The sequence below is a fragment of the Camelus bactrianus genome, chromosome 16 (genome assembly GCF_048773025.1).
Source record: "Camelus bactrianus isolate YW-2024 breed Bactrian camel chromosome 16, ASM4877302v1, whole genome shotgun sequence".
In the NCBI taxonomy this organism is placed as follows: Eukaryota; Metazoa; Chordata; class Mammalia; order Artiodactyla; family Camelidae; genus Camelus; species Camelus bactrianus.
Window position 1 is genome coordinate 31,743,291 of NC_133554.1, and position 15,579 is coordinate 31,758,869.

At 51.3% G+C, this 15,579-nt stretch overlaps 1 protein-coding gene across 1 annotated transcript in view; it reads right to left on the reverse strand.

Moving 5' to 3' along the window:
- The window catches only part of LASP1 (LIM and SH3 protein 1), a 39,189-nt gene that overhangs the window by 7,191 nt on the left and 16,419 nt on the right, over positions 1-15,579 (reverse strand). Inside the window, exons 3-4 of the mRNA XM_010960494.3 lie at positions 15,303-15,387; positions 8,393-8,500 (exon numbers count right to left, since the gene is read on the reverse strand). Coding sequence (XP_010958796.1) covers positions 8,393-8,500; positions 15,303-15,387 — 193 coding nt within the window. The remainder of the gene's footprint in view (positions 1-8,392; positions 8,501-15,302; positions 15,388-15,579) is intronic.

The following is a 15,579-nucleotide window of genomic DNA, read 5'->3' on the forward strand; positions in this document are numbered from 1 at the left end:
ATGGTTTCCACATTTTTTAATGTTTGGGGTGGGCAGAATTAAGAGGAATAAGACTGGTGACACATGAAATTCCTATGAAATTCAGATTTTGGTATCCAGAATAAAAGTTTACTGGTGCAGTCACACCATTCATTTACCTGTTTATTATCTCTGGCTGCTTTCATTCCATCACTGCAGAGCTGTGATGCAGAGTAGCTGCGACAGGGGCCCTGGGACCCCCAAAACCTAAAATATTTACTATCTGGCTCTTTACAGAAAAAGCTCGCTGACCCCTGCTTGCCCAAATACACTGACTGCATATTCCTGTGGGTAAAATCTGTTTTAGCACAATCCTCCCAAATTGCATCTATTTTATTAAGTACACACAAATGTCACTTTACAAATACGAAATGTCTACTGTAAAACTCACACACAAGAATATGAATAAAACAAAGTATGAGATGAAGAAGAACCAGAGCCAGGAGTTCTAGGGCTTTCTCTCTGCACTCTCAGTGGCACGTGGCCCACACCCCACCTTGGGGGTCTATTTAGCTTTTGGAGAGGAAACTGGTAAGGAGGAAGCAACCAAGGAGAGGCCTACGGACCACGGTTTGAATGTTCCAGGAGCACTGGGCTGGACGGAGGCTGGGGGAGGAATTGGGGCAGAGAATGACAATAGTTCCCCCTCACCCCTCAGAGGAGCCTCGGAAAGCAGGACACCAAGAGAAAACTGGTCCTGTCCCGAGCAGACCCGGGCCTGAATTCTCTCCAGGCCTCGGACCACGTGACTGGAAGTGGGTTCTCACTTCCTGTTCACCAGGATCCTGCCCTGTGCTTCTCCCAGTGGAAAATGGGGTCAGGGAGAGGGGACAGGGAAAGGAGCCAGGGCAAAGCCTGCCCTGTTTCCAGGAGCAGAGGAAGGAGTGACCCTGTGCCCAGAAACCCCAATCAAGCTGCCCCAGGCCAGGCAGCCCCCACTGGCCATCCCCTCCCACTTTTTCTGCTGTCTCCCCTCCCCTCCTTTGCATCCGCTTTTCAAGGAGGGCAAGAGCTAACACCTGGCCAGGGAGGGCTTATACAGGAGTTGTTGGGCTAAAGGTCTGCAAGTGTGGTCAACTGGGAACACCTGCAACGCTCTCTTCTCTGCTGTGGTTGGACGGTTTCCCACTGCAGCCTGGGTTGGAGGAACAGGCAGGGCCACAGCAAAGCCCAGGATGGGCCCCATCTGGAGGCAGAGTGTCTCACTTAGGGCCCCCTCCCCTCCCGCCCAAGCAGGGACTCACACCCACACGGTGAAATAAACTGAAGGGGAGGAGGCAGCCCCGGTCAGACTGCAACCCATCAGGTCCCCGAACTCCCACACAGAAGAGCACCCAGGGGTGAAGTTCAAAGACACAGGGCCAGTGTCCTGATCTCAGACTCCTAAGACAAGGGCAAAAAGTGAGTCTCCCCCAGCCCCACTCTCTGTGAGCCCCATCCACTGGCGAGGGGTGGGGTTGGGGACAAGGAGAGGCCTCTAGGCTCCCAAGGCAACTGGCCTTCCGACTTTTGTCCAGGGGTGGGAAAAGGTCAGCTTCCCGTGTTTACTTTCTGTTAATGAAAAGAGGCCTGACCCCAGGAGCTGCTGACCAGGGGAGGGCAAGCACACACATGGAGGCGGATGAGGCCTGCGCCAGGCCCTGAGGGAGCCAGGAGGTGGGCTGAGGGGCAGAGGGCTCTGATGCTGGGGCTCAGCTATACTGGCTGATAGCCCACTCCTCTGGGTGTGGCTCTGTCTGCACCGGTGAAGGGGTGACTCTGAGGAAGAAGACATGTCTGGGTTCCAGCTCCTTCCTGTGCCAAGGAGCCAAGTCTCCATCCTTCATCATGGGCGGTGGCATCCCTCCCAAACCTCGTCCCAGAAGCCACGAACCCTTCACTTGCTCATGTAAACCTGGAAGAGTCCCTTCCCCTCTGGGCCTCCGTTTCCTCATCTGCTCCCAGGTGGCCCTGAGGCTCCCAGCCACCTCTAGGAACCCAGTAAACTCCAGCGCTAAAAGCAAATACGGACATGTGTGTGTTTCTGCAAGTGGCTGATGGAATCCATCTTGCTCCTTGAAAAGCCACTATATGTGGGTAAAATTAGGGCCAGCTGACCCAGGAGGACAATGCAGTGGCAGCCTGAATGGAAAAGAACATTCCTCACCACTGATTCAGGTACCACCTGTTACTATTAATAGTAAGAACCTTGACATTCGCTCAGCTCTTCACACTGAGCTCATATAGGTCGTCTATACTAGCCCTCAGCCCTGACAATAACCACTCGAAAAAGTAAGTTGGATAGGTACACTTTAATTCCCATTTTACCAAAGTTAAATGAGGCTCTGAAGTTAAATGACCTTCATTATTCAGTAAGGGCTGAGGCTGGTGACACAAGGACAAAGCCATGGCTGGACAGGCCCTTTCCTGGGGCAGAGTGACCACATGCCCAAGTCTGCCCTGAGTCCTAGCTCATGTCTTCTGTTCTGGAAAAATATGAATAGCACCTCCTTTCCCTCTCAAAAGCGATGACAATCCTAAGGTCACCCTAACTTTGAGACAAGGCACAACAGGCACTGAACTCAGGAGAGGCAGCACAGAGGGGATCATGGACTAAGATGAGTGAGGCTGCAGCTCCCGTCTGCCTGCGCCCACCTGATAAAATTTCAGTCCTCTCCACTTCCTCTCCCTCCTCTGCTCAGCAAATGAGGAAATGGTGTTATTACTTGGCTCATCGACCTAATGGCTTGAGAAGAAAATAGGCACCTTAAAAGGCGTTAGTATATCCAGAAGGGAAAGAAACATTTTCTAGAGGCCAAGGCCCTGGCTGATCTCTCTTCTAAGCCCAGCAAAGTTCTAATCGTCTCAGTGCCCTGAAAAGGGGTCACCATAAGCTCAGAAAGGTCCACAGAGCCCCAGCCAAAAAACTGTCTTGGGCCCCATAGAAGGACGCCACACTCTGCCCAAGGTCCAAGGGCACGTGGGTGGAGGGGCCCAGGCCCAAGAACCCTCCCTACTCATCCAGGGCCCTGTCAGCCAAGACTCCAGGATGATAGGTTGAGGGTCCATTTCAAAACTAAAGAAAACACATTTTCTCTGATGTTCTGTTTTCTGAACTCCTGCTCTCCCAATTGTGGTGGAAAACAAAGGTATGACTCCACACTTGTTCCCCTGTGATTCCACATCACAGCCAAAAATGGAACATCAGGCTTTGAACGGAATAATCAACTCACCAGCCAGGGTCTGTTTTTTACAACAATGTTTCCGTTTGTTGAGGGCTGCTGTTGTGCCCTGACTTGCACTACTCACTTCTTTTTCTCAGCCAGCCCAAGAACAGGTTATCATTATCATCCCCATTTTACAGATGGGGACACCAAGGCTCAGGAGAGTAGGTAAGGGGTGGGAACGTGAGTCCCAACATCAGATTCTGGGTTCTCAACCACCATGTAATGCTGTGCTCCCTATTAGAGAATAATACTATTTTGTTTTTAAAACAGATACAAATCTATAATCAGAGAAATGCCAGTTAAAACCATGGGATACCACTGCACAGAATCAAAATGGCTAAAATAAACAGGTCTAAGGATGTAGAGCAATGGGAACTCTCATCACTGCTGGCGAGAGGGTAAATCAGTACAGCTGCTTGAAAAGTAGTTCAGCATCATCTGGTGAGGTTGAAGAAACACACACTCTAAGATCCAGCAATTCCACTCCACATTAACACTAGGAGATATGTATGAAGCTGTCCACAGCCATGGAAGCAATCGAGATGCCCGTCAACACCAGAATCAATAAAATATGGTATAAGCATTACATGGAATGCTATATGACAACAAAAAAGAATAAACTACAGCTGCATGCAAACATGTAGATAAATCTTTAAACCCAATGTTATATGTAAAAATAAATTTAAAAAAATTTTCTTCTGTAGAGCACAGAGAACTATAGTCAACATCTTGTAATAACCTTTAATGAAAAAGAATATGGAAATGAATATATGTATATATATGCATGGCTGGGACATTATGCTGTACACCAGAAATTGACACATTGTAACTGACTATACTTCAATTAAAAAAAAAAGTTTCCCAAAGGAGTCATGATACAAAAGAATAGATACTGTATGTTCAAAATCAGGAAAAACTATAGTGTTCAGAAATGCATAGTTACATATTATTAAAATTATAAAGAAAGAAATAGCACACACTTTCAAATATTAAACTACAGAGTTGTCTAACAAGCCCAACTCCGTGCCATCTGACTCTGGGGGTGGAATTTTCTCTGACTTTACTATTTACTACTAAGGAGTTCCAGACTAAAGGACTGACGCTAACTTAAGAAATATAAGCTGCTAATTATTTCTGACTGAAAGAAATGCAAAGGATTTCTGCCTGTAGCAAGGGTATCTTGAAAGTTTATGGTTTTATGGTCCTGTAGGACATTAACTAGTTCTGAGGCTAAGGGCAGCACACTAAGCAGTTCTGTAGCTAATTGTATCTAGTTCTTTCCTTCACAGACTAAGCATCACCTCTGCCTATCACATTCTCCAGCTGGTTCCTCATAATTAAGTTAATTATAGGATAGATGCTCATGACATTGAGTTATGTTTTTTTTTTTAACACTTTGAAAACTACTTTGCCAGGGGTGCAGTCATGCTGTTTCTTGATTTGCATGGTGAATACACACACAGGTGTTTACTGCAGGCTACTGGCAGAAAATGGAAAAGTTAAAAGACTTAAAACTGTATACAAAAAAAAAAAAAATCAATATATAAGTAGATACGTAGGTAAATGAAAGCTTCCCTAGTTGAAGGCAGTGGCTCCCATAAAGGGACCTTAGCAATTAGAGGCTTCCATCCATTACCGCCAACAGACCTCAATCCAAAGGTCAGGATAAATGTAGGCTCACAGCACATGGCCCTGGCCTCTCACCCCTTCAGATGCCTTTCACAAAGACACAATTACTCACCACAGATGTCTAACTTACTAGCACCTTGCCCCCAAATTTTCCACACATTCTCAATGGCAGATAGCAGCCCAACTTTTCAGCCAAACTATTCAGTTCTTAGCTACAAAGTAGCAAGCAGACAAGTCTGCCTTTAAATGAATAATAATTGACAACACGTCATACCCTATTCTTGACATTTTCCTCACAATCTCACAATCGCCTTTTAAGGTAGGAACCAGGGTCCTCGTTTTTACAGATGAGGAAACAGAGGCTCAGGGGGCCCTGCCCAGTCATTCTATGACAGAAGCTGGGACTCCCACTCTCACTTTCTCTTCCCACCTCACCATCTCACCTCTCAGCTGGACTGACGACAGACGGCACACATCCAAAACCTTTAAGTACCACCTGGGGAGACCAGACATTTGTTTTGAAAATGCTGTGGCTGGTAAATGCTCCAGCACATTCTCCAGGGAGGCATCTTCATAGCTCTTTGGGGGGGGGGGGGGGAGCGTGGTAGTTAGGTTGTTTGTTTAACGGACCTACTGGAGACTGGACCCAGGACCTCGTGCATGCTAAGCACCCAGTCCACCACTGAGCTATACCCTCTCTGCCAAATTTGCATAGCTCTTTGCAGAATGACTTGACCTCTGGAAACAGCTAAAAGTCATTTGGTGCTAATCTGCAAAGTGAAAATGGAAAAGTTAAATACAGGAACACTATTTTGGATACAAAACAAAAGGCGTGGCTCTTAACGCCATCTTCCCCAGAACTCTTCTGGAGGAGGGACCAGTTAACAGTGGCTCCAAGCGGGGTTTAAAGTTCCCTGGGGGATCTGGGATGCAGCTAGGCCTGGCATCCTTGAGGAAGCCTTTTTAGACTTTGGGTGATGGTTCTCAAACTTCAGGTAACTCAGGGTATGTATTTAAAATGGTGGTTCCTGAGGGGGAAAAAAAATTCTTTTGTATTTCTTTAATTTTGTAATTTTTAAATTTTATTTCTTCAATTTTTAAAATGAGATGATAGGGGTTCACTAACTTACTGCGGTCATCATTTCATGACGTATGTAAAGCATTGTGCTGGACACCTTCAACTTACAAGTGCCATGTCAATTATATCTCAGTGAAACAGAGAGAAAAGCAACAGAAACAACTTTAGAAATAAAGTGCTGCTTCCTGGGCACCACTCTCAGAGATGCTGATTCAGGCAACCTGAGGAGGAGGCCTGTGAACCTACATTTTCTTTTTTTTTTTAATTTTTATTTATTATATGTATTTTTAATGGAGGTACTGGGGGTTGAACCTGGGATCTTGCGCATGCTAAGCACGCGCTCTACCACTGAGCTATGCCCACCCCACCCCACAGTTTCAATCAACCTTTTTGAGTGATTCTAATACAGCTGTTTGGAGGCCCACAGTTGACAGGCTCTAACTGCATTCACTAAAACCAAGAGTCTTCCAGCTCTGCGGTCACAACTCACAGGTCCCAGCTAACGCTGCAAAAGCAGAAGCAGGTCAGGCTCAAGTCACCTCCCCCACCTCAGAGCAGAGGACAATCAGCTAATTGCAGCCCTGTGGTTACTGATAAGATCGTTATCGCCTCAGGTGTGGATATCTTGGCCAGAGTGAGTTCTGCTACCAAGGCTCCTGAGACATTAACACCTCCAATAACTAGCTGAGGGGAGCGGGGCAGGGAGACATGCAGGTACAACAGACCGGGCGTGGAGTATTCTGGAAGCCTTCCAGAAAGGGAGGTAGGGATGACTGGGCTTGCTGTCTCTCCTCTTCTAAAATCGACAGGCTGGAAATAATGAGTGAATGTGCTGGGGGGTTGAGTTGGAGGCAGGGAGCGCGTGTCCACGACAGATAGTCTTTCTGAAGCCACAGAAGCTGAAAACTCAAGATTCCAGCTTTGTGAGCCATCCAAGCCTCCCTGCCCTGTTACCCAAGGCTTCCCCTTCTTCCCACTTTCTGTGTGGAGGGCTGAGACCCACACCTCCTGCTTTAGCCTTTGGAGGTCTCAGGGATGCTCTCTGGTATGAGGCCAGGCCCTGGTTTATAAAGAAGCAACTGAGACAGGATTACAGCCCTCGTAGGCATCCTAGCCCTAGGGAAGCACTCCGTTTCCTCAAGCCATGAATTTTAAGCTGCAGGTCAACAACTTAGTTGCAAAACCCATTCAGTTAAGTCTGCAACCAGCATCTTCAACAAACTAAAATAGAACAGACAATATCCGCATGCCCTTTAAGTAGTAAGCCCCCTTTCCGGAAAGTTTTGATTCTGTTTCTCTCTAAAGAAATCAGCATGCCTATTCGGTGGGTCACAGAATGTATTTCAGACTGTAGGTTGCTGTCAAAGTTTCAAAGCCAGAGTCTTGGGCGTGGCTGGGGTCCTGGCTTCTGACAGCCTCCCTAAGCAAGGCCCAGCCAACTTCTAGAATGAGTGCCGCACGCCGAGGAGGTCCGGGGGAGGGCTGGGGAGGGATGTGGAGCCCAGGGGGTAGTTGCTGGCTGGACCACCTATAACCGAGGCCCCTGCAGCCTCTATCCCCAGTTCCTCGGCCCAGAGTGCCACTGGGCAACTTGCCAGCCCCTTCCTGTTCTAGACAGCTTGCCCAGGCCTTCCTTTGTAGGACCTTGTGCAGCATGGGTCTGTGGCCCATGCTCTGTGCTTGTGGCTCACAATAGCGCACCACCCCTACATTGCCCAAACACCCCTCGGCAGCCTTCCCACAAGCCCAGAGCCATACAAACTGCAGGTCTTTGGTTCCACCAAACAGGAAACTGAGGCCTGTTTCCCAGCCACAGGTGCCATGCGGCCCTGCTGCCCACTTAACCACACACAGCCCTACCACAGCCAGACACAGCTGTCCGCTCCAGGCCCAGGAGGGCCAGGCCAGGGGGTGCAGAGCCAGCGGGGCAAAACTGGCTGGGGTTTTTACACAGGAAGGAAGAGCAAGCTGAGGAGGGGGAGGAGGCGGAAATGACTGCAATGTCAGCACCCAGAGGCAGACAAGGGGGAGGCCGGCCCCTCCCCACCTCTGCCACCCAGCTCTGACCTTTGAGCTCAGACAAAACAGCCTGTCTAGACCCCAACACCCACCATAGCCAGGAATAAAAATTAAAAAGCTCCAGAGAGAGTTGGGGGAGTCAGGGATGATTTAGCACATAGGCCCCTCACTGCACATCCCCTCAAAGTACAGTCCTTTCAAGGCAGAAATACTATGTGGGCAGAGGGTATCAAAAGGGGAATCTGGGGGCGCACAGAGAAAAGGTAACTGGGAATCCCAAACCCTTCCCTTCCTTCTGCTGCAGGAGCCACCATAGCCAGGCCCGCCCAGGACAGCAGGGGCAGCAGAGAACTGGCCTCATTCGTGTCTGCCAGACGGGCAGGGAGAGGGCGAGAAGGGAGGGCAGGGGTCAGGGTGGTACCACGGGAAGCAGGGCGCTTACATTACTGATCTGGTCCTGGGTCTTCTTGATTCTCTGGAGTTCGGGTGTGTCTGCCACCACGCTGAAGCCTTTGCCCTTGTTCTTCTCAAACTCTTCCTTGTAGCGCACCTGGAGGACCGAGGGGTGGAGAGGGATTGGAGTCGAGGCAGAAGGAGCACAGAGGGCCCCAGGCTGCAGCCACCTGAGGCAGCAGCCAGCCAAGAGAACAATCCTGACCAGAAATCCTCTTGCAGTGACATCCACCTCACCCCCCAACTCATAGCAGAAGCCTTGGCTAGAAAGTGTTAGACTAATGATAATAATTCATTAATGTGTATTCAATGTATCCTGAGTGCCAAGTCCTTTACATGAACTATCTCACTTAAGTCTTAACTATTAGCTCCATTTTACAGACAAGGAAACTGAGCCACAGAGAGGCAAAGACCCAGGCCCAAGGTCACACAGCTACATGTCCAGAGGCAGCAGGATGAAACCCTCATCTGCCTGACTCCTGACCCTTTACCACTGGCCCGTCCTGCCTGAAGGCTAGAGGAAGAAGGTTCTTTGCAGAGTTCCAAAGACTGCCCCAGCCCTCACCCTTGCCAGGATGTGGCCCTACCCGCCGAGAGTCCGGGGGAGTTTCTGAGTGACTAGCTGAGTGAGGGCTGTGTCAAGGGACAAAGTTGGTGCCCAGAAAGGAGGGCGGTAAGACAGCCACTCTGAAGACTCAATCAATGAGCCTTTGACAGGCCCCAGCGGCTTCCCAGAGCCTGCCAGGCTGGCTTCTGAGGTCAGCACCACAGGAGGGGATAAAATTAGTGGGGGACAGACAGCACTTCAGAATGCATTTCCAAGCTCTGGGATAGACCCCTACCACTCTACCGCTGCCCCACCCCCCACCTCGCCCCGCTTCTTCTGAGAATTCCATGGAAACCTGAGTACTAGAGGGACTCAAGTCAGACAGCAGAAAGGACTTCCTGAGCAGTAAAGGAACTAAAATATGAAAACTATCTTGTCCTCCCCTGGGGGTTCTGTAGAACAGTATGGAGGCTGGAAATGCCCATGGGACAGAGAACTGTTCTTGGCTTTCAGAGTTTTCACTGTCTACCTCGGTAGCCAGCTGTTTCAAGCCCTGACAGCTGCCTGGATTCCCTCCACGGGGGCTACACTGTCCTGGAGGAAGGTCAGCCCAGGACATGAGGCCCAGGACCTTGGGAATTTCCAGGCAGCTCCCAGGCATAGAATCATCTGGCCACAGGGCTGAGCTGCACTGTGACCCAATAGGCAATGCATACCTGTGGGTTCCCCTGCACATCCCCCAGGGGCCCTTTTTTGTCAGCTGGACCCCCAGCTCACCTATCCATGGGGTTCTTGTTCCTAAAAAGTTCTGGAACCTCCTTTTTTCTTATCCAGACTAAAAACAACGATTTGGATGTGCTAGTTCCTATCAGACAGAAAGTTAACACAGAGGGTACAGGTACCGACACACCCCCAGGGCCCAGAACTGCCCAGCATCAGCTTTTCCAGGAAGGCCTGGGCCAGCAGAGCAACTCTTAGTGTTGGGGGTGAGGGGGTGGGGAGAACCCTCTGGGAAGGGGGCATCAGGGAAGGGAAGGCACTTAGAGTTAAAAAAAATGTAGCTCCAGATGCAGAAGCCCGAGGCCTTGGTTTCCTCACCTGTAAAAGGGTTGTCATGGGAATCAGTTAAAATATGGGGAGGGGGCTTCCTATCACCAAACATGGGCAAAGAGCCAGCTGGAATTGATATGAACCCAGGGTCAGTCTCCCACCGGCTAAGTGACCTTGGACAACTGACGTAACCTCAGACCTCAGTTTCCACATCTAAAAAGTGCGGATCATGATACACCCATTCTTATCAACGGTACAGATTACAGACAGTGGCTCTAAGCAGCAAACACATGGCACGGCTCAATGCATACTGATAAGGGTAAGTGTGGAAATGCTTCGTCAACATTAAAGTGCTGAACAAACGCCAGTCCCTCACTCCTTCCTCCACTTCCTGGCCTCTCGAGGGTCAGGCCCCTAGTACAGGGGAATAATTGCCATGGCGACACTACAATGACATCAGCTGGTTCCCAGGCTTAGGAACTGCCTCTCCCTCCCTGCTTGGGAAGGATAATTCACTTCACTCCTGGCACAGGCGGCCCAGAGAGGGTGGGGCTGGGAGGAGTGGGGGCCAAGAAAGGATGGAGGCCTGGGCTCAGCACTACTTTGCTGTGTGTTCCTGGGCAAGTCAGTCCCCCTCTCTGGGTCCCCTGACAGGGGCTGGCCAGCTGATGTCTAAAATCCCTCCCAGCTCTGGAGTTTGTGACCATTTTTAAGCACCTGCGGGTCCTGACTAAGGAGAATCAAGGTGAAGATTCTCCGAGAGGCTGTTTGGAGCTGGAGTGGGTTGCAGAGTTAAAAGGTGGGGAACCAGGAGTGTGAGGAGGTTTCTGCCTGGAGCCCATTAGGGCTACATCACCAGGACCAACGGGGTTCTCTGAGGAGGGACATTACCTGCCCAAGGTTACTCAACCTGCTTTGTAGGTAGGGTTGGCATTTAGCACTACTGCTTGATGACTGTTGCCTGGGAGCTGCCAGAGCCTCCCATTCTGGAAACTCCCCAGGCAGGGCCAGGATGATGCCTGAGGCTCCACAGGCCTGAACAACCACCGCCCACAAAACTCTACCTTTTCTACACAGATTTATTAATTATTCTCCCAGGATCTATCTTGTTCATCACTCACGCCAGCAAACAGTAGGTACAAGTAAGTGTTTGTTGGGTGAATGATGAATAAACTGAATGTAGACACAGAATCTGCAAACAGGCTGTATAATTTGGAAAATAACTGCCTTGCTGACCCAACATAATAGGAAACATCATGACTTTAAAAAAAAATTATTGAAAAAAAATGATACCAACAATTTCCACTTCTTATGTGCCTACTATGTACTGGACCCACGTACTCTGTTACCCACCCCCTTCTAACAAAAAAGAAATCAGTTTTAAAATTAGGCACACACAAGTGGGAGGAGAGCTAATGAAAAAGATCAGTTCTGGAAGCAATCATCAAAAGGTCTAGTATTTCTCAGCTTTATTACACCCGAGTTCCATTTCTTCTTGTTTCTGGGAGAAGAGTAACAGTGAACATTTATTGAGTGTTGACTGTATGTCAGGAACTGTTCTAAATGCCTAATATATACTAACATCCTCACAAAAACCTTTGGACAGGGGTTCTCCGCACTTTATAAATGAAGGCACTAAGGCTCAGAGAGGTTAAATAACTTGCCCAAGGTCACATAGCTAGTGATGGCAGATCCAGGATTTGACCTTCAGCTGGCCCAGGTAAGAGTGACAAGGTATGCTGCCTGCCTTGTTGGTCACAAGATTCAAGATAAGAGTGGGAACCCTGCCGAAAGCAGGGCAGGGTATGGGGCTCTGCTACACTCTCCTGTCTCCTGTGGCATTTCGAATGCACGGCACCATGGAGGCATGATGATGAGGGAAAAATGAGAGACCTTTTCCTCGCACTTCTGCCAGGGCCGCACACACCCCCAGGTCAGTCCTACCCAAGCTGCTGCCTCTACTCAGCCCCAGGGCTGGGGGTGGGAGAGCTGCCCCGCAGGGGAGGGGTGGGGTCAGGGGTGGCTCAGCCCCAGCCACCGGCACCCTGCCTCAGGCAGGCCTGGGCAGGACCACCCAGAGGGTCATTTCTGGTCAGCTTTGTGGTTACCGCCCCCACAGGGAAGGCTCCAGGTGTCTCAGACACCCAAAGTACCACTTTGGGAACCAATCTAGAGACAGGAAAACAAACAAAGTTGAAATAGCACAGGCAACTTCCCAGAGACTGAGAAGAGACACACCAGTTCAGGCCCAGGAAAGAGCCTGGAAAGAGACCAGCTGACACCCGGGTGGGGTGGGGCAGGGTAGGCAGAGGAGGCTCCCACTTCCCTTCTCGCCAGCCACAGGCCTTGCCAGCCAGCCCTGGGGCCCACAGGAACCAGAACATCACCACCCCTAGCCAGGCCCACTCAGCCCTTCCAAGCCTCAGAGCATTGGGCCCAGCACCCCCCAACCTCTAGGCTACTGGGCTTGCTGTCCCTACTTATCAGGCAGGGAAAAAAAGCTCTGAGAGGCAAGGGGCCAGACTCAGAGAATGTAGCTGGGGGGAAAGGGGAGACAGAACCCGGCTTATAAAGAGAGCAGGAGTCCAAGTCTCTACCCTCTGCCTATCCCAGCCTCCAGCCCCAGCCTCCAGGAGCCCAACTGCAGAGGATGAGAGCTGTGGCCTCAATGCAGAGCCCTAACTCACACCCCTCCCAGCAGTTCCCTCCCTACCCCAGAGCCTGGCTCCAAGCCTCTCAAAGCATGGCTGGGGGACTGAAATCTCTCACCAGAATCACCAGGGCAGCCAAAATGCAGATTCCAGGGCCCTGCGCAGAACTGCCAACCACAAGCCCCTTGGGTGGGGCCTAGGATTCTGCATTCTACAACCTGAACCCCACCCCTACCTCCGTAACTGGTGCATATTGTGGGTGAAAGCACCAGGCTGAGAGCCACAGCAGGCTGCAGAAGAGCTAAGAGCAAAGGGCTTCACTTCTGCCTCCTGTCATGGGGCTCTGGCAAAGGGCATTGCCTCTCTATCCAGTGTCCCCTTCTGCACCATGGGGACAAGAGTCCCTCCTTCATCAGGTGGTTGTGAGGATTAAATGAGGTCTGGCCTGACTCCCCACCACCCCGCCCCCGAGGACCTACTTAAGAGTGACAGCCATTCTCAGGATTCTACCCCGACCCCACCGCCCCAACACACACTAGAGAGACAGGAACCCAGGACCCAGGAGGTGAGCAGCGGGCCAGGGCCCAGGGGGACCAGGGGCACAGGTGGGGCGGAGGGGCCTTCAGACCCTGGCAGGGGTGCTTCCTCCTACAGACCCAGACCCCGCCCCTCAGGGATCAGGTTCCAGGGGCCAAAAGAGCTGCAGCCCAGCTTTTGTAGGAACAACAAAGGCTGAGGGAATTAGCAGGGTTTGAATTTCTCCTGAGAGTAGGGGTGTGTGTGTGTGTGCGTGTGTCCACCTTGCCTCTGCCTGAGTGTATGCACACACTCCCACACTCCTCTCAAGCTGTGTGGTAAGTACAGTTACCCCACGATGCTCTGGTCTGCCTGCCCCTTGAAGCCCCCTCCACCTCTGGCCCCAGTGGGCTCCCTACAGGATGGGGAGGCCAGGGCGGCATCAGGGCCTGGTGAGAGTCTGGCCAGAATCTTCCCTGTGCAGACCAGGCCCCGGCCCCAGAACTGTCTCAAAACTTCCTGCCAGCTAGGCCACCAGTCCTCCTCAGTTGGCAGGGGTCTGGTACCCACGCGGGCTCCCCGAGTGACTGTGGCTTTCATACCACAGCGGGGTGGGGTCTGGGCTGGCAGATGGGAGCTGCTGCTTCCCCAGCTCACTCCCCATCACCATGGGACACATGGGAGAGGTCAAGGTCACTGTACTCAGGAATGAAAAATACAGCAGATCCTGAAACCTCACTCCGGGTGTGTGTCAACAGGCAAAGTAGGGTGCCTCTAGCACCTTGGTTCCCTCGTCTGACCACTGGAATCAGGTCAAGGATAAATGAGACGAAATAACTAAAAAGTAACTGAAGTGCTTGCTAAGCTACAAAAGTTCTCACCAGCGTAAGGAAGTCTGGTGTTTATTGTTACGCTACAGATAGTTCTCCTGAGGGAGCTGGGTGGAAAACTGGAAAGAACACAAGTCTCAGAGTTAGACAAACCGGCACTCAGCCATCAGCATTTATTTCCTCTTCCGTAAAGTGAGACCGATCCTGCCCAGGGCTGCACAGAGCTGCCGGGAGGACTGGAGGCGCCAGGGCATTGAGCACTCCATATGTCAGCTATTACTATGATGATTACCTCTGCTGCTACCTGTGTGATCTTAGCAAGTCCCTTACCATCCCTGAGCCTCAGTTTCCTCATCCATACAGTGGGAAAATCAGCACCTTCCTCACAGGGTTGCTGGGAGGATTAAGTGAGAGAATACATGGAAAGCCCTAGATGACCCAGGGCTGCTCCTCCCTCATGTGACCCCCTGGGAGACAGGGACCCAGAGAAGTCACAACAAGATCAGGCAGCAGACGCCCACTCTGGAGGGATCAGGAGAGATCCCCCTCTGAGGCCCAGGTGTATCCTCCAAGACGTTTTCCCGGCCCTGGGCACCCTGGCTACCTAGTTAAGTTCCCCAAGGAGTCTTTGCTAAACCCCTACCTACCCCGCCACCAACAGTCCAGGCCAGGCTTGTCCCAGAAGCCCTCTCAGAGCCCCAGGCAGGATCAGTCGTTCTAGTCTAAAAACTCCAGACCTTTTGCTTACCCCCCAGTGTCCCCAGAGTTCTCCCTGGGGCAGGAATCCTGTCTCCTCCCCTGCGGCAGTGGTGTGCACTGCTCCCCACCTGGCAGGCGCTCAGGAAAATCAGGCCCAAGGAGACACAGGCAGGACAAGACCCCCGGAGCCAGGCCCTCTTCTCAGCCTGCCCTCGGAGTAGAGGGTAGACCATATAAACTCGGACTAGCTTGAGCCTGGAGAGGCGAGTGCCCTCCTTTAAGGGTGGGTGTGAGTAGAGAGGAGGGAGAGGAGACCAGCTTCCTGGAGGAGGTGGGCTTTAGGGGCCCTATTTTAGGTAGGAAGCGGGGCAGGGGGGTGATGGTGGAATACCTGCCTACCTCACCCATACCTCTGATGAAGTCAGGAAATCTGAAGTCACACGGGGTGGGAGCTGGGTTGGGGAGACTAGGCAGGTGCTAGGATTTCAGCACCTTGACCTTGCTGAGTAACCAGAGGGAAGGAGCCCTTGCCAAATCCAGGGGTTACCAAATCCAGGGTACCCCTCCCACACAGGCCAGGCCCCAGTGCCAGCCCTGCCCCCTCACCTGACTCTGGAGCTCACTCTGTTGCTTGAGGCGGAGGTTTTCCGGGGTGTCAGCCACCATGGTGAAAGACTGCTTGGGGTAGTGTCTGCAGCACAGAAAAAAAGAGTAGGGGGTCACTGTGGGTGAAAGGGTGGGAACCCCTGGGCTTTTTATCCTCTTATCCTTGGATGGTCTCTGCCCCAGCATTAGGACCAGAGTGCCCACCGCCTATAGACAAGGGGAAGCAAGCGTTTCTCAGACTCAGCCTGGACTAAACTGGGAAGACACATCAGGCCTG